Consider the following 18732-nt stretch of genomic DNA (forward strand, 5'->3'; position numbering starts at 1 on the left):
CAGTTTAGTGTTCTAAATTACCTACTTCAGGAAGCCTCCCCAGCTCCTCAAAACGGGGCTGAATTGTTCCCCCCCCCCCCCCCCCCCCATAATTCCAGGTTTACCCTCAGCCGCGCGTTTTATTCAGTGCAACGCAGCTGTTGAAATGCTTGCCTACCCTCTGTAACCACACGGACAGCTAGGCAAGGGCAGGGCTGGTGCTAACACATCCTCTTCTGCTCAGAATTGACCTATTGTCGGGCTCCTAGTGGGTATTTCGGAAACAGTTGTTTAATTAAAGTGAATGAGATAGTCCTTTCATACTTCAGGTCAAGCACATTCATTATGGCTACAGAATGAGCACATAGCTGGCACTCCACTATCTATAGACTGACTCAACATATAAATAGGTTCCGGGACTCAGAGAGCTTAGCCTACTACGGACGGACACGGACGCTGGGGAGGAGGCAGGACTGCTAGGTCCTGTCCATCCCCACTACCCCGCGCGCCCGCCGAGAGGCCTGTGGGCCGCGTTCAGGAGAAGCAAGCCGAAGCAAAGCGATGAACTAACTCCAAGGCGGACTCAAGAAGGCTTTGTGGAAAAGTGATCATCACGATGATCAGCGGAGTTTCCACGTGGTGGGGGCCCAGGGGGAGGAATCAGGGAGAGGAGCGGAGATGCCGGGTATGATGTGCTGGGGAAAAGGGCAGCAAACAGGCTGGGAGACGGTGATTGGTAACTGACTCCAACTCGGGGCCCGACCTGGGAGCGGAGGGCGGAGGGCGGGCGGATCCCCGGACCCCAGGCGGGGAGAGCCGGGGAGAGCCAGGAGAGCGCCACGCCTCCCTCCCACCCGTCCGCAGGGGCGCGGGGTCCCGCGGGCGGATGGATGCTCCCCTCTCCCCCGAGGCCCGAGGCCCGACCCGCACCGCGGGCCGCCTGTCGCCACCCCCCCGCCCCCGGCCGTGTCGGCCAGGCGGGGGCGGGCCCGGCCGCGGGTGTGGAGCGGCGGACCCGAGGGGGATGAGTAACCCCCGGCGGCGAGCAGGCGCGGCCGGGAGCGTGTGCCAAGTTCCAACACGACGCGCGCTCGGTCCGGAGCGTCCGGGGTCGTGCCCGGGGCCCGGGAGGGGCGGGCGGCCGCGCCCGGGGCGGATAAAAGGGCGGCGCGGCGCGGGGCCCGCTTTCTCCGCGCCGGGCCCGCAGAGCGCCGCTCGCCGGCCGGCACCCGACGCCGGAGCCGGGCGCGGGAGGCACCGCCGGGCAGCGGCATGGCGGGGGTGGCGTGCGCGCCGGCCAGGCCGAGCCTGACCTCCATCTCGTCGGGGGAGCTGCGCAGCCTGTGGACGTGCGACTGCGAGCTGGCCCTGCTGCCGCTGGCACAGCTGCTGCGCCTGCAGCCCGGCGCCTTCCAGCTGCGCGGCGACCAGCTCGTGGTGCCCGGCCCCGGGGGGCCCGCGGCGGCGGCGGCGGCGGGGGCGGCGCGCGGGGGCTTCAACGTCTTCGGCGACGGCCGCGTGCGCCTCGACGGGCAGCCCTACCGCCTCAGCAGCTACATCAAGAGGTGGGTGGCCCCGCCGGGTCCCCGCAGAGGCCTCCACCCCGCTGCGGTGCCGGGAGCCCCGGCCGGCCCGGCTTGCCGCCAACCCCGTCCCCACCAGGACTCCCCCCTCTTTCGTGCCACTTGTGCGATCGCCTCACTACTAACGTCACCTGGAGGTGCACCTTCCCCCCCCCCCCACCCCCCGCCTTTTCCGCCCCTAGTGATGACATTTTTCAGCTGCCACTTGAAGCCGCCCACGAGGGCATCAGGGCAGGCGCGTGGCGTAGGGCTGGGTGGAGAGCGCATAACTGGAGGGTGATTTTTCTTTCTGGCTCCTTAACTGGGTCATATGAGCTCAAATGGAGGCACGCCCTTCAGGGATGTTTGCGGAGGACAGACTCAGGCCCTGGCTTTGCATTTGTGGGGAGGGGAGAGGATGCTCCATTCTGTGTATTTACCGGCTTTAGCCGGTGAGGAGACCCAGTGGAAAAGGTGCAGAAGTTCAGAGTTTCCCATCTTTGGCCTGCCTCGGTTTTCAAAAAATACAGAAGCGCGGCCGAGAAAGGAACAAAGCCCTGTGAAGTGCAAACGAGGGCCCAGTGGGCTGTGGTGTGCGCAGGTAGGTTCTGGGAAAATCGATGCAATGCCTAGAGCTTCCAGGATCCCGGGGCAGAGCTGGGCCCAAACCTAACTTGGTGGAGGGGGCCCGGGATGCCTCACTGTGGTGGCGAAAGTGTCTGAAGCGCTTCTTAGCAAACTTGCAGCCAGAAGGCTGCAGTCTGTCCGAAGCGGGCTTTGATCATCATGGGGTAAAGGAGGAGGGAGCGTCATGCTTGATTCTACATGGCTTCATGCCTTCCAGAGGTCACCCTGTGCTTGTGTGTGTGTGGGGGGGGTGTCTTATATTTGGGGTGTGGAACTGAGTGTCGGGAAGCAGGCAGTGCAGTCTAGAGTTTGAATCAGAGATGAGTAAGCTGGCCACCTATTAAGATTCAAAGCGTTTGCTATTGGGAAAGACAGGAGCACCATGGTACCTTGTGAGTGGGATCGAGCCAAGAAGGGCAAGCAAACAAAATGAGATGTTTAAAATACTGGCTTCAAAGCTGCTGGGAAAAATGTTGCTTTTCCACACAAAGAGAGTGGGGGCTTTGAATGCCTGAAAAGCCATTCTGCAGCAAGAATTTCACCCTTTCTTTTTGCACCAAAAAAAAAAAACAACAACAAAAAAACCCTCTCTTTCTGATGAATGGAGAATTCCCACCCATACGCAGGGGACTATGGAGGAACTGAGTTAGAAATTATATTTACAAAGATTATTTTAAAAAGGTAACCATTGTATCTGAGAATAGAGTATGAAAAATTAAAATGTGCAGAATTAATTGAAGCTAGAGGTTAGCATTTTGACATAGCCAGCTTCCTCAGTCTTAGCAAACAGTGTGGCAAAATTTAAAACGATGTCAAAGTGTGCACTCTTGCTTTGAGCACCTCCCACACAAAAGACTCTTAAAGGGCAGTGCTCCCCTGGAGTATAGAGTCCAAAGTAAACAATGGCCAGGTGACACAGACCAGAGTGCCGTCAGGATGCAACTACAGGGTTCTCATTGTCAAAGCATTTGAGGGAGGGCCTTTGAACCCTGGGAAATAGTAAGGAGCATCTGAGAATAATCTGGGTGATAGAATGAACAATCTGTCTTCCTCTCAGGGGACATATGTATGGCTGGGGAGATAGGCTTTTATAGGCGGGTGTGCGGTCCTGAAGGATGAACCTGATCTGGATGGAGATAGCCTTTAGAAAGGGAGGGAAGACTGAGTTGTGGGCAGCAGTGAGAAGTTTTGTCTTCATGGACTACAAAGTGGGCAGATAGTCCGAATGGAGACATCCGAAGTTGTCTCCTCAGATCTGCCAAATTCACCCAGTTGTCTTTGGTTTTGGGGATCGCATAGAGCTTCCTCTCTCAGAATATTTATCACTCCAAAGCAGTGATTCATTTCCTCCATCCATCTCTCCCTTCTCTTCCTTCCTTCCTTCCTTCCTCCCTTCCTTCCTCCCTTCCTTCCTTCCTTCCTCCCTTCCTTCCTTCCTTCCTTCCGTAAGCTTTGGCCCATTGTACTAAAGACAAACAGCATGATTTACTTTTAAACAGCCCATTACAGCACAATTCTAAAGATCACAGACTCATCTGGATCAATGATAGCTAGCGTGCATTATTTATTATCTGCATGGCATACCCAAGTCAACATTATTGCCACTGTCGTGTTGGACAGCGGCCTTGGCCAGCGTGGTACAGTGCTCTACGTCAGACTTCCTCGAGTTGCTGGCGAGGATGACCAGTCTGACTTTGCTTTGTCAGCCATCTTCACAGTAGGCTTGTACCCCAGCACATACTTCCTCCTTTTCATGACCAGTTAAGACCTAGAGTTGATGGAATCCAACAACTTTTTCATCTTTCCTGCGGCCACCATATTCCTCCCTCAGATGCAGGATGGCCCCCAACCAAGAGGAGCCCCCAAAATGGCCAGGGAACGAAAAAGCCAAGCGACGGTTATGAATCATTTCAGACTATTGGGTTTTCGAGAATTTGTGTAGACCATCTCCCCAGATGTGTATATATACACTAACATTGCTGACCGTCCAGGTAATTTATGAGCTACTTGGATCCAAGTTAAGAATCCTTGCTCTATCAATGAATTCAGTTATTTTTGTCATTCAACAACTATTTTTGGTGTGGGTCGGCTTACCGCGTAAGCAGGATTTCCTTGTTGAGGCCTCGGAAACGTGTGCTGTGTCTTTTACGAAAACGCTTAGGGCTACTGACCCTGACATTCATATGAGTCACTCATTCAGACAAGAGGATGATTTGGTGGCCCAACTTACTGGGGTGTGTTTTTTGATACTTGAACATTTTTCCAAATCTATGCCTACTAAATAAGCCGAAGGGAACTCGGGGTGGAGGGGAGGTTGAGGGATGGCCACCAGGGCTGCAGAAGTCCTGAGAGCCTTCTTTAAAAATTTGTCCTAATTTTGGGAGATTCATGGCAAGCTCTTTCCTGTTATTTTTTTCTTTCAAGCTCAGAATTTCCAGCTGTATTATACACACAACCTGCTCAGGATTCCAGGTGAAAGTAACCATTAACTTTCACGCACACTCGCACACACGCACGTGTGCACGCACACGCACACATGCACACACGTTTTTCCTGTAATTAGATGCAGCCCCTTAGTGAGATGTAGTGGCGTGCAAATAGGAGCTCCAGCCTCCTTTTCGGAGGTTCCCTAGCATCAAAGAGGCTATTCGGGTAATAAAAATAAGTATGACAATAATTACGGCGGCTGCTAATGTTTACTTGAGTACCAGGAATGGTACAAAGTATTTTACAGCCGTTACCTCGCAAGAGACTTCAAAGTCGGCTCTGTTGGTATTTCCCTTTTTTTACAGATGAGGAAATTAGGACGCAGAGATTAAATAACCTGCCTAAGTAAGGTGCTGGTGAGTTGTGGCACGAGGGCTTCTGTGTAGCGTTGTCTAACTGTCAGCCTCCGCTCTCAGCCAGCTGCCTGGAAGCCAGAAGAATTCTGGCTTGCTGTAGACGGCAGCAGCTTTCCCAAAGGTCTCCCGAATCCACAAGGAGGTAACTGGACTTCTATCAGACAGGACGCACTGTAGATAATCAGCCTAGAAGAGAAGGTAAATCCAGCGGCCTTGAGGAAGCCACTAAAACCAGAGACGCAAGCTGCTCCCGCCCATATGGGACCAGCTGTTAGATGGTGACAGTCACACCCACCTCGAGGTCAGCGACCTGGGGGCAGAGGGTGCAGGGGGCAGCGGGGAGACAGGTGGGCGAGGTGAGGGTGGAGTCAGGGCTGGAGCCTAGGTAGATTTTCAGGGGCAAGTCTCACCTCCACCTGCCGTGGGAAGCGTTGGGCTCTGTCTGCTGGCCCCGGGCCCACCTCCCTGGAGGAACCCCGACGGGAGGCGGAGGCGTAGACGCGATTGCAGCATTGCGGCCCCTGTCAGTCAGTGTGGGTCCTCAGCTTTGGTCCCCGTGTCTGAGTCTCGGATATGGTGACATCGGATATGGTGACATATTGACCACTTGACAAATGCTCGCAGCCCCATAAGCCAAGTGCCTCACACGCAATATTTAATCTGTTAGCCGCCTCATGGGGGTCCTTTTGGTTAGCCAGGGTTTACAGGTGAGGAAATTAATCTCATCGAAGCTAAAATAACCTTGCTGAGGTCGCCGAGACAGAAATCAACCCCAGATCTGATGATTCAAAAGCTTCGTGCCATTGCTGCCTTCTTTCCTCAGGAGCCTTGCTGTGGGCTTCCGGCCACACTCCGGGCTGCTTCCTGCTCTCAGCTCACCTGGTCCTTGCCAGACGCCCGCCTGCAGGCCTGAGCACAGCCACCCCACAGTCCCCAAGGCTTGGCTAACCCGCGATTCCTGCTGGGGACACCTCCATGCCGCTCTGGCCCACCCAGTGGTGGTGCGTCTGGTCCCTCTTGTCTGTCTCAGCTCAGTCCACCGTTCTAACTCCAGACCCCTCCTGCTTTGCTCTTTCTTATTTAAATACCTAGAGCGTAAGCCAGTGGAGGTTGGACACACGAAGGCAGAGAGCTATGCATTTCTCTGGCATTTGCGTGTTTGAGTCATCACATTTGTTTGTGAGCCTCTCGATGGCAGGGACCATGTCTTCGGTCCGGTGCTTCTCAAACTGTAATAAACCTGCAGGCCTCCTTGGGGTCTTATTAAAACACAGTTGTTTAGGTTGAACAAAACTGGGGAGGAGCCCAGGACTCTGCAGTTTTACGAGCTCGTAGGTGATGCCGGTGCTGATGGTCCAGCGGCCATGCGTTAAGCAACACGGCTTTACCTGTCTATCGTTTGACATCGAAGTGGTGCATTTTCTTATGCCTTCCTAGCAAACTAGATGCTTCTTGCGAGCCAGACTATTTCCTTTTGCTTCTTTGTGCCCCTGCCGCGCAGCGCATGTGCTCAGTACGTATTTGTTGCACGAATAAATGGATGTACGAATGCGTCCTTCTCTGTGCCATGACAGCACTTCGTGTGAACTGAGCATCAGGAATGAATGAATGAATGAGTAGACGAACATGTGTATCCTTGATTCGAATCAGCAGACAGCGGAGTGATAAATCTGAAGCCATTGCTTAATTTCCCTAGAGTTGGGGCAGAAGGAGGGGAGGAAGTGAAAGAGAAGAAGCTGTCTGACAGCTTAGGCTGAGGCCTCACATAAAGCTGTCAAGTTAACACTGGAAACACGGCAGGGCCATCCTGCTTGCTCCCAAGGGCAGAACGCTTGAGCTTAGTGTCGTAGCAAAGGATTATGAAAGCTATAAGCAACTTCTGGGACTTCTACACAAGGCCTGTTTTCCATATGTGTTCCTCTTTTTCTGTGCTCCACTCTCCATATTTTTTTAAATGAGCACATGCAGGGACACACACGCACACCCCCCCACCCCTCCTCAGATGGAAAAGCCATAGGGTTGAGTTCTTATTCGCCTTTGAGCACTCAATTCCTGGAGCCAAGGGAAATTTGGGGCAGCTTTTCAGATTGTGCTAGAAATGATGTAACGCCTGAAGGAATCCCCAGAGAAAGGTAGGCAGCTCAGAGGGGAGTGATCTTTCGGCCACTCCTGATTTGCTAGGAGCAAAAATACAGTGTTCTTTCTTGGTCTCATCTTTCTGGCATTGCCTTCATTAAGCTTTAGCTTTAGCTTCCAGACTGAAAAACCGAGGAAAGAAATTGGAGCAAAGAAGGAGAAACTCTTGCTCACTTGTTTCTCAGATGCTTGCGTTGTCCTTTTTCCCGGTCACTCAGATGAACACAGCCTTGATTGTGTGGCACAAGTTTATAGAACTTCACCCTTTGGCCAGCAGAGTTGGCTCAGGTTAAAGATACTGACAGTGTTTGTTGAGCATCTATTATGGGCCCAAGTGCATACACCTATGTTACTTGCACTGCATTGAATCCTCGCCCAGAAAGAAATACTGTTCTATCCCTTTTATAGATGAGGGCACAGGTTCAGATGGGTTAAGTAACTCACCCAAGGTCACAGTGAGATGTGGCTCTGCAGCTGAGTTCACACTGCCTGTCAATTAGGGCATGACTTCGATCTTCTCATTTCGAATCACTGTGCATTCGAAAGGCCGTCACATTGGTCTGCCTTTCAATCTTTGGATTGAAGCCAGGCATAGAAAGTTTCAGCCTAGAAGCATTTTGGGGCCAGGGTAAAAGCCAGGAAGAAATAAAGAGTTTAAAGAGAGCTATCTTAAACCATTTGCTTTTCATCCTTAATAATTTCAGCAAATACAACAAGCATCCAGTACCCAAGAAGCAACGTTTGCATCAGTAATTCAGAAATATGCACGATTAAAGATGAAATCACTATTCCCTAATGTAGTCTGGTAAGGCTCATCTTAAAATAAAGCCAGTGATTGAATGCCAGATACTTAAATACCTGTGAGACTTCACAGCCAGGTCCTCAATCTTTTTGTATTTTAGTGGCTCACATATCCAAATTTTGTAACAGTGGATTCCAAAGGAGTGCTCACATTTATTAATTTCTCTGGAATTTCAAGGTGTTTAACAATTGTACCGTACCTGGGAAGCTGGGAATGATGAATTAAGGAGGTATTTCTTATTTGTGACCTGGTTTAAATAGAGAGTTCATTAAGCAGGGATCTTGCTACAATCTCTTGTCTGTAAATTCTGTTACAGAGCTCTCATATAAATAGCAGCATTTTCACACATCTGTGGCATAGTGATAACTGACATGCTCTGTGGTGATGTTTACAGCCCCGTTAAGATCCTAAAAGTGCCTCTAAATCATCAAAGGAAAATTAAATTATGTTGAGCATAGTTTTATTATTCAGGGCATCTTATGAAATTCAGACTCCAGAAAGGGTGACACATGTATAGGTTATGCGTTAAACTCAGTGAGCGTGCGACTATCCGGAAGCCCCCACCACTCCCTGCCCGGTCCCCCTTCTCTGATCATGACAGACAACAGCTCTTTGAGCCCCCTCGCATTCCAAAAAAACCTTCCAGAGAACTGGGGGGAAAACTGATTATGTTCCCAACCAGTGATCATTTCTAAGTTGAGATTTTCATCTTTTTCCTATACGCCGCGGATTCATCGGAATAAAATCGAGGGTCCCTTCGACTGGATGTTGATGGGTCTCGCGCAGAGGCGAGCGTTGCACTGTTAACGTGCAACATCAGAATAGTAATCGGGACGGCAGATTTTCCAGACGCGTTGTACACAAATGCTGTGCTCACGCCCTAGAGAACGACACTCAGACCACGGATATTGAGAGAGCAGAGGAGTCACCTTGAGAAAAATATGAAATGCTTAAGTGACTGTAAATTAGCTCCATGGCAAACAAGGCAGGAGAATATGAAAATCTGCTTTGGATGGGTCACAAGTGACATCCGACTCTGCCCCAGCTTCACGCATCTGCCTTGTTGATGTTTACTCCAATTGGACTTGTCCTTTCCTTTCCATGACGACAGATAAGAGTTTTCTTCCTTTCTTCTTCCTCTGCGCCTCTCCCCACGCCCCCTACGACTACAGACCTTACACAGCCTCTCCCAGGCCACTCTTGTCTGGTCGTCCCGGGTCCTGGACAGTTAAGAGATGATGGCAGAGGGGCTGGGAGGGCACCCGCGTACTGCCACCCTCTATCCCAGCCCCACCTCGCAGGCCCTGAGCCCCTCAGGTGTGATAAGGCACGTGCGATGCCTGCCTGGTGCCCAGCACCCAGTCGGCGCCCAGTGAATGCTGTTGAATGAATGAATGAGAGCAAATGAACTCAGCAAATTGCGGTTCCCTTTCTCCCTTCTCTTCTGCTTCCTTTCTTCAGTGCCTTTTGGCAGTTGGCCAATTGGGACAAAAAGGAACAGGAACGTTCTCTCCTTGCTGATTATGGGACACAAGGGCCACTCCCCCTCAGTCCCCCGCCTCCCCTTTCCCCATTCTCACTGGGCACTGTGCTGCTCAGGTGAGGATAAGGGCAGGAGAGGGATGACAGAAGAACCATACAAAATCCCTGGGCTGCATTATCTTCCGCAGTCTGTTCCCTTGTTATTCCCCCTGGCCCCCCACCCCTTCTCCCCTACTCCTACCCTCCCCACCCCACCCCTGAATGTCAACACCTGTCCCCGCTTCCCTTCCCCGGAATACACCAGCCCTGTTGCCCCTTCCCCACCCCTGGACAAGCCCCCTGACCACCCAGTGTCCCTGGAGTGGGAAGCAGAGACTACATTAAAAGCCTGATGAAATACAAGGCAGGAAGCATTTTAGAGACTCCATCAGGGGTCAGGTTTTAAAAGCTCTCAAAATCAGGTCTGACAATCCCCAGAAAAGAGAGAATGATACAGATTTCTAAGAAACCAAGCTGGGAGACAGACAAGCCAAAGCTGTGTTTTTCTGCCTTGGGGGTAGATATTCTCCCACGTGTTCCCAACCCACACCCAGGTCTGGGTCTCGTGCGCTGGCCCCCCCTAAGCGGGTTATGGGAAGTGGGGTGGGGCGGGAGGCTAATAGGGCTGGGTGGTCACAGCTCCCTGCAGTGGGGCTCTCTCCAAGGCTGTGATTTTCACATCAGGCACTGGACGGACAACAAGCCAGAAAGAACACTCGAGCTGTCTCTGCCAGCGACTAGATGTAGGAAGCAAGCACATCACAGCATAGCACAATCGGCCTGTGCTGTCAGCCAGGGCGGCCATTCATTCCATGCACATGCACACAGCTGGGCCAGTCAATGGGGAACCAGTTCTGTGTTGAAGAGGGACGGTGGCAGACACATCCTCCAGCCTGTTGGATGCCATTCAGCCTGCCTGTGCCCATGTGGCATCTGAGCTGAGGTATGGATAGAAAATTAGCCATCGTCTTGAGGGAAGCCAATTTGCACTTCGATCTGTCTTTCGATCAACAATACAGGTAGAGACATAGAAACTACCTGGAAAATCTGTAGTATAGGGGGAGAAAGCTGACATCTTGGATGACAGAGTCAACGTGTGAAGAACTTCCCAGGCTGGGGTAATGAATGAAAATCAAAGAGGCTAGTCTGAATAGGGTCACGGGCAAAAGTCCAACATTAGTGGTATTTTTTTTTTTTCTTCATTGCACAAAGCTCAGGATCGGGGACACATGAATTAGTTCATATGACTCTTGGTTGATTGCATAATCTATAGGGGGGCTGGGATCTAGGGATCAGAGAAGGCAAGACAGGAGGAGAAGAGGGAAATTTCAGACCCACCCTAGCTTATCCCACTAATTGGGTGTAATTCATTCTCAGTCCGGAGAGACAGAGCACTTCTAGCTTCCAGTGAACTCTTAAGAGCCCAAAAGATAGATGGTGTTGGCCATCACATAGCGAAGGCTGCCTCTGAGAGCCCAGGATTGGTGCCAGGCCACGCCAAAGACCAGGGCTACCTTCAGGTTGTGTCCTGATGTCTCAGCTGACTAGGGAGGGGATTTATTTATATCGTACAAAAGATGACTGCCTCCAGAGGGCACACGTTAGGCTATTTCCCTCACAAGTTCTGTGGATGTGGCAGGCGCCCGTCCAGAACATCCCCTTCCTGACCTAGATGGAAGGGTATATTACGTTCGCAATTATCTCTGCTTTTTTCGTAGGTATGTGGAACTGACCAACTACTGCGATTATAAAGACTACAGGGAAACTATATTGAGCAAGCCAATGCTGTTCTTTGTTAACGTACAGACCAAAAAAGACACCTCAAAAGGTAGGTATATAAATATTTTGGGTTTGATGCTGCTTCCTGGGGCTGTGGACTGTGGCATGCTAATGAGGTACAAGTTGTTCACGGAGTAGGCAGGGTAGATGTCAGCTTGTGACAACGCTGGGGGGCAAGGAGCCTGGTGCGTTAGACCCTCTGAAGCACAGCACCAGCCTGCAGAACCTCTACATGATCCTAGGGCAGAAGCCATCTGTCTCTGGGCTTTTGTCTTGTACTTCCTGTCTAGGCAGGAAGTGCTATCAGGTTCTGAGTCTACGAGGGTTGCAAAAATGACTGGAACGCTGCTGATGATATATAATTCTGTCTGCCACATTCCAGACACTCACGTGTGTGAGGCATAGGCTCATGTCCTTCATGGACGCAACAGCCCCATACGACTTTCATGCAAACGGGAACGTTTTCGAGCATGAGAGTAGGTCCTGTTAATAATTATGCTGGGACCAAGGTCTAACCCAGGGGGACTAGGATGTATAGTCATCCTACCTATGAGGTGCTTATACCCACTTAACAGATAAGAAAACTAAGGTAAAGAAAGAGCTGTTGTAGAGGCTTTTATGTTTCATGCTGTGGCCTTCAAATCTCGACTGGAGGGATATCTCTTTACCGTTTCTTCCAAGAAATCAGATTTACTGATAACAACTCCATTAACTTCCCGTTCCGATAGGAAAATATCTCCATCTTCCCTGCTTCCTGCACAGTGTTATGTGGGGAAAGCCATGGGCATAACGCTCGGTGATAGAGGCAGAATTTCTTAATCCTACTTCTCAATAGCGTTCTTAAAATGCGCCCAAAGCAGTAAGAAGTGATCTGCAAATTCCAAATAGACTCTCTCAAACATTCATTCTCATTCAGATTCGTGGAGCTGCTGCTCTGTTCATTTCCTTCAGAATCATTCAGATTCTCCGCTGGCTTGACAATTCAGCCACAATGCTCTCTCGGCAGGAGGGGCCGGGAACGGAACGCGAGGTAGCAAGTAGCACTTGTTAGAGCATCTGAGCCCCTGATGTTATTTGGCTTGATGATGACCAGAAAGCTGGAGAGTTCTCCGGGAATGTAATTCACAGGCGTATCAAGTACACCTCCTGCGTCGATCTCTCAGGAGGAATCTTAAGAAAGAATAAGAGACCTCTCCATTTTTACATTTTAATGAAAGTAGCAGGGAGTGGTGCAGGAAATGTTTGTGGATTTGCGGGTGGCCTGTAAAAGCTATACGGTTGTGTGACAACTGTCCTGGAAGGAGGTACAGAAACCCAGTGCTGTGCGATTGTAAGGAAAGCCATGAAAAAAAGGGCTTCTGTGATACAGAAGCTTGAGATGGTCAAGTTTAAATTATGAAAGTTATAAGTAAGGTAACACGTCTAACCTTGGTGCTAAGCTGCACTTTTGTGCAAACTAGAAAAAGCCACCAGTAACTCAACATCATTTACTAATCCTTTCCAGAAGTTTGTCATAATAACTGTACAAATAGACAATGTCTATGAATGTGAATGGCACCCTCTAGAGTGGTGCAGTGCACAACCTGCCCAGCCAGCATGACAGTGGAGTGCGGTAGCCCTTAGCGTCTAACGAACCTAAAGATCTTAGTTTGGTTTGTGTGAAAGTTAGTTCAAGGTCTCAAATAGCTTGCTTGCTTTCTTTATCTCTTGTCTCAAAGAGGATATAAGGTCATTTATATTTAAAGTGCCCCCCAGGATGGCAATTTGGGAGAAAGGAAACAGGGGTAAAAAAAAAAATAAGATGAACAAAGTTAGTGCAAAAGTTAGCTCAAATGATATTCCTGAGGGATGTAAGACTAATTATTGAGGGACCGTAGGTTTGACTCCCAAAGCCAATGCAAAATACTCAGTTCTCAAACTCACGTAATGGCTGGTCCGTGGCCTTTAACAGAGAGTGGGAATCCATGTAACGTGTCTGTCTAGAAAACAACACTTGACTGTTAAGGCCAAGGAGCTTGATTCTGGGGACTGGAAAAGTTACGAGATCATTGGTTCATAATATTTCAAATTTCCTAATGAAGAAACAACTTTCTCTTTGCTTAGATTGTGTAGGATCGGGCAGAAGTGGACATAAGGAATTAAAAAAAGAAAGAAAGAAATTAAGAAAGAAATTAAGAAAGAAAGAAAGAAAGAACCCCGAAACAAACCAGCACCACACCACCAAGGATACAACTGCCGGGGGCAGAGACATCGTATTATTTAAACAGTGGGAGGGATTTTCCTCCTAGTGACGTTAGCTCCCCATGCCGGACGCACACAGTGGGAGTCAGTTCTCATCTGTGATAATCGGGGAAGGGGACTTATTTTTTGTATTTTTTATTTTTTTGAGACAAGAGTGACAGAGTAGTCTTGGAGCTGATTTTTCTAACTGGCTTTTACAGCTGCCCAGAGCTTCCTTTGCATCCCCAAGGTTCTCAGGAATAACATTTCTAGAAATCTGGTTAGGCCTTACAGTGAGAGTCTGAGGGAGCTGCAGAGGAGGCTGTAAATGAACAAAGTCTCCAAATAAGGTGGGAGTCACTGCTTTATCAAATGCTGAGAAGTATGTTGATGTCGCACGTGCGCACCTCAATCTGAATCGTGCCTCCTAATTCCTAGAAAGAACGTACGCGTTTCTCGTGAACACAAGGCACCCCAAGATAAGAAGACAGATAGAGCATGGGATGGACATGGTCATTTCCTCAGTGATCGGGGAGAGCTACCGGCTTCAGGTAAGCTTGCGTCAGTCGGATTCCACGGCTGCTAACCACATAGAGAGGGGTCGGTGGCATTTCACGCGAGGCTGAGTCCCTAGAGCTGAGACATACGTTTTCTGTGGTTTCATTATCACTACCAATAAAATGAGCTTGGTTTCGAGCAACCGATTAGAAACGGGGTAACAATAAAGGTCAATGTGACCAAGCGGTTCAAGGGCTTCAGATGGATAAGGTATAAGTGCGAAGGTCTGTTTTAAAAAACAGAAGTCAACCGTTGAAAAATATGTCAGAATGAAAAAGAAAGAAGATAGGTGATATTTTGGGTATTTGGGCAGTCGTTAGTTCAATAATAGAATTCTATAGTAATATACCGTTCTGTAATATAACATTATAGCCATGACATTAAACGCTTCTCTCTCTCTTTCAGTTTGATTTTCAAGAGGCAGTACAAAATTTTTTCCCTCCAGGAAACAAGGTGGTTAATGGAGAACATTTGAGCTTTGCGTATGAATTCAAAGCTGATGCATTATTTGATTTCTTCTATTGGTTTGGGCTCAGCAATTCTACTGTAAAGGTGGAAGGAAAAGTTCTGAATTTGTCAAGCACAAGTCCAGAAAAGAAGGAGACAATTAAATTATTTCTGGAAAAAATGAGTGAACCTTTAATCCGAAGGAGCAGTTTCTCTGACCGAAAATTCAGTGTAACTTCCAGAGGTATGTTACAAATTCGCAAGTACCTGAGGAAGGTAGTTAAATAAGAGGGTAGAATAATATCATGGGAGTGGACAATTAATTGGAAAAAAAAAAAAGGCTTCAGGGCACTTGGGCGGCTCAGTCGGTTAACAGTCGGACTTCGGCTCAGGTCATGATCTCCTGGTTCATGGGTCCGAGCCCCGCGTTGGGCTCTGTGCTGACAGCTCGGAGCCTGGAGCCTGCTTTGAATTCTGTATCTCCCTCTCTGCCCCTTCTCCCTTGTGCATTGTCTCTGTCTCTCTCAATCTCTCTCTCAAAAGATAAATAAACATTTAAAAAAAGGAAGAAAGAAAAAGGCCTCTTGATAAAAGGGAAACATAACATCACGGACTTCAGAAAGTAAGAAGTGAGTGGGCGCCTGCGTGGCTCAGTCGGTTAAGCAGCGACTTCGGCTCAGGTCACGATCTTGCGGTCCGTGGGTTCGAGCCCTGCATTGGGCTCTGTGCTGACAGCTTGGAGCCCGGAGCCTGTTTCGGATTCTGTGTCTCCCTCTCTCTGACCCTCCCCCGTTCATGCTCTGTCTCTCTCTGTCTCAAAAATAAATAAACGTCAAAAAAAAAAAAATTAAAAAAAAAAAAAAAAAGAAAGTAAGAAGTGAGAAATGTTTACTACCAAGAAAAAAATGCGGTGGCTCTTCTTTTTAGGCTCCTTAACGTTTTCTGACGTAGCAGTTATAGTGTGCAGCATGCCCAGAATACAATTTTTAAATACATTGTTCATGTAAGTCCATCTTACTGCTCATTTAAATATTAACAACAATTTAAATGTTATGAAAGAGTGATGCTTTCCTGATGTGCATATTCAAGGCAACAGAATGTTAACAGGAGTTAACAGAATGTTAACCAGGAGCAGCTGGGGGAAGACTAACCATGGGCGATATGTATCTTTAAAAACTTTTGAAAGGGTTTGTAAGACCACGAAAGAATAGCTTTGGAGAAGGCTTCACCTACCAGATTTTATTTTTTTTTTTTTAATTTTTTTTAACGTTTATTTATTTTTGAGACAGAGAGAGACAGAGCATGAACGGGGGAGGGGCAGAGAGAGAGGGAGACACAGAATCCGAAGCCGGCTCCAGGCTCTGAGCCATCAGCCCAGAGCCTGACGCGGGGCTCGAACTCACGGACCGCGAGATCGTGACCTGAGCTGAAGTCAGATGCTTAACCGACTGAGCCACCCAGGCGCCCCTACCAGATTTTAATCTAGATCCTAGTATCCAGTGCTTCCCCCTTAGGAGCTGGTGCGACTTTTCAGTCTGGTTGTGGCTCAGGCAGAGGACATCCGTCCAGTCTCGTCTGGGTTTGTCTTCTGCTGAGCCCATTCTCCGGTCCCACGTGAGTCTGGGCCCGAAGGCAACTTCCTCGAACCAGGACTCTTGCTGCTAATTGCAAGAAGAGAGAGCCCGAACACAAACACACGAAAAAACACCAATCTCTATGAACCTGCAGTTTAAAAAATACTCAGATATAAAAAAACAAGAGTCTCAATTATATTTAATGAGGGTTGCTTTCTTCCGATGTTTATAGCAAAAATGCTTACTCCTGAGGATTTCTTGTCTTGGTGATAGCCCCTCCCCTCCCGTGCGCGCGAGAGAGCTCTCTCTCTCTCTCTCTCTCTCACTCTCCTCCTCCTCCTTCCTCTTTCCTTGCTTCCCCCTGCCCTGATCTCTCTCTCCCTCTTCCTCCTCCCTTTCTCCTCCCCCACCTTTCTCCCTTTCCCTCTCTTTCTCCCCCTAACTCCCTCCCTCCCTCCCTCCACATTGCTTTAGCTTTCTCTGTCTGGGTGTTCCTTACAAAATCACTTTGTGCTTCGCTCCCTTGCAGCCCTGTGGGGGATCATACACGGATTCTTGGGGGGAAGGATTAACTTACCCGGTGGTGGCTGCAGTCCCAGGTGCCTGGTCCCTCCTGTGACATCTCTCCAGCCCCACCCACTGGCCTTGGCGCCCGTGAGTGCGGCTGCCTGGGATGACCATTGCCATCCAGGGGACACCAAGGGGCTTGTGAAGTTGGCCAGTGCCTCCTTGCAAGTTGACTAGGAGTCAAGCTGGGGCCACTTCCAGGACAGAGCAGTGGGGAGGGACTCTTGGAGCCCCGCCTGAGGCCTGAGCCATCATTATGCACCGCAGGTCGCAGGTCGCACAGCCAGAGATGCATCAGCTGCCTGCAACCCCCTGCAGGCAGGCCAGCCTGGCCTCTACTGGCTCTGCCCTGGTGAATCAACCTAGTGCCGTCCCCTTCTCGCCTTTGCAAAAACTGACCTTTGTCCTGGGCATCTATTCGCCAACTGGGGGCCTTTTGTCACAAGTGGGAAAACTCTGCACATCTATTCTGGCCCTTGGAAAAGCGAATGATCCATATCCTACTGGTAGACAAACAACCATAAAAAGCTGCTTGGGTTTTTGAGTTCTTCTGAGGAAGTCAAGGTTCTCTGCTAATTATTGAAATGGTTACATTGTATGTTGTATGAGTTTTAAGGCACTGTTGGGTTTTTGGCTTTGTTTTTCCAGTGACGATAATAACGTGCCTTGTTACTTTTCTCAGGTTCAATAGATGACGTTTTCAACTGCAGTCTGTCACCCAGATCATCTCTGACGGAGGTTCTTTTGGCAGAGTTGCCATTTCCAAGTGTTCTGGAATCGGAAGAGACATCCAATCAATTTATCTGATTGGATTGAACACTTTGTGGTCCCTGCTACCTGCCAGGCCTGTGCCGAGACAGAAGGCTGGGGGGAGGCAAGAGGTGGTGGGAGGCGGGCACTTCCCCCTGCTTGTCCCTACCTGTGCTCCCGCGGGAGGCTCCTGTCTTCCGTTTCCCTGGTGGCTGGCCCAATGCAGCTGACTCCAGGAAGGGCGGGCTTTGGCCCAGTGGCCCGGAGGGGTATCTTCTCCTTTGAACACTTCTCCAAAGAGGCAGAGGGAGCACCCTGAATGCTTTGCTTAGAACCCCAGCATCCTGGGAGCTCCCCAGGCAGCCTTTGAGGGGCCAGTCTGACTTGGGCGTTGACTGTGGATACTGCATAAATCAGCGGTCCTCTGCTCAGGATCTCCTCCTCGTCTGAACCCAACCCCAGCGAGTGGATGGTTAGCAGTGCTATTTTCTTGCAAACGTGGCTGGACAAAAAGCCTAGGACACCTTTCACTGGAAGACAAGTATGTTTCCCATCCTTAGGAGAAACATTCTGGGGAGGGGTCACTGGAGGATTGGCCAGGTCGAGAGGACGGTAACCTGCCACCCGCTGCCTGAAACTTGAGCTCCCTTGGCCTCTCTCTCTCATCAAAATGACCTGTGTAGAAAGAGGCCGGATAACGCGGAACCAGATAGTGACGGGGGAAGGATAACGTACTTGGCAGTGTCCTCTGGTGAAAGCGGGTTATGTCAGTTGGGTGTTTTAAATAAGCTTTTAGCAATTCCAACACTAAAAGCAAAAAAGAAGGAAGCTATAACATTACCATAATACATTGTTACATCAGTACATTTTTCATCTCATAGCTGCAATGGAGTTCTTCAAAAAGAAAAAAATTCCTATGTACATATAAAACCTGCATTGAAGGAATCGCTACATATGCTTATAAAGAGGAAGATTTATGGGTCCTTAGTATAATTTTTCTATTCTTTTTAAACAACTTCCTGTATTATACATTTTGATAGCGCTCCTGATTGTCCCTTCATTTATATTTGATATGTTGGGTACTCTGTGCAATTAAAACTTTTCTTAGCATTCAACATGGAATTGATTAAATTTGTGACCGTGTGTGTGTGTGTGTGTGTGTGCGTGTGCGTGTGATATTTCCATCATGCTTTGCAGGTGGTAGATTTGCCTTGTAACTTGCCAAATTACAATAAGAATTGTGGTTTTCACAGCTACTTTCTCAAGAAGAGCTTTTTGAGGAATAGGTCTATGAAGTATTTGGAGAATAGAAACAATATGATAACCGATCTTCCAGAAAAGAAAAAAATGTTCCTTAATAACAGAAG

At 49.2% G+C, this 18732-nt stretch overlaps 1 protein-coding gene across 1 annotated transcript; it reads left to right on the top strand.

Moving 5' to 3' along the window:
• The first annotated feature begins 1233 nt into the window (after positions 1 to 1233).
• MEDAG (mesenteric estrogen dependent adipogenesis) lies at positions 1234 to 18480 on the top strand. The gene is made up of 5 exons (XM_042945753.1): positions 1234 to 1544; positions 11189 to 11298; positions 13908 to 14020; positions 14433 to 14718; positions 17298 to 18480. The coding sequence occupies exons 1-5, from the start codon at positions 1252 to 1254 to the stop codon at positions 17420 to 17422; spliced, it is 927 nt and encodes a 308-aa protein (XP_042801687.1). The 5' UTR covers positions 1234 to 1251; the 3' UTR covers positions 17423 to 18480.
• Positions 18481 to 18732: the final 252 nt, after the last annotated feature.

This window comes from Panthera leo, chromosome A1, assembly GCF_018350215.1.
Source record: "Panthera leo isolate Ple1 chromosome A1, P.leo_Ple1_pat1.1, whole genome shotgun sequence".
Taxonomy (NCBI): Eukaryota; Metazoa; Chordata; class Mammalia; order Carnivora; family Felidae; genus Panthera; species Panthera leo.

What these genes read in the sequence shown, in the direction of transcription:
- MEDAG (XM_042945753.1), top strand. Translation starts at nt 1,252, where the DNA reads ATGGCGGGGGTGGCGTGCGCGCCGGCCAGGCCGAGCCTGACCTCCATC. An exon ending in CTCAGCAGCTACATCAAGAG is followed by an intron (nt 1,545 to 11,188) that starts GTGGGTGGCCCC and finishes CTTTTTTCGTAG; the next exon opens with GTATGTGGAACTGACCAACT. An exon ending in GGGAGAGCTACCGGCTTCAG is followed by an intron (nt 14,021 to 14,432) that starts GTAAGCTTGCGT and finishes TCTCTCTTTCAG; the next exon opens with TTTGATTTTCAAGAGGCAGT.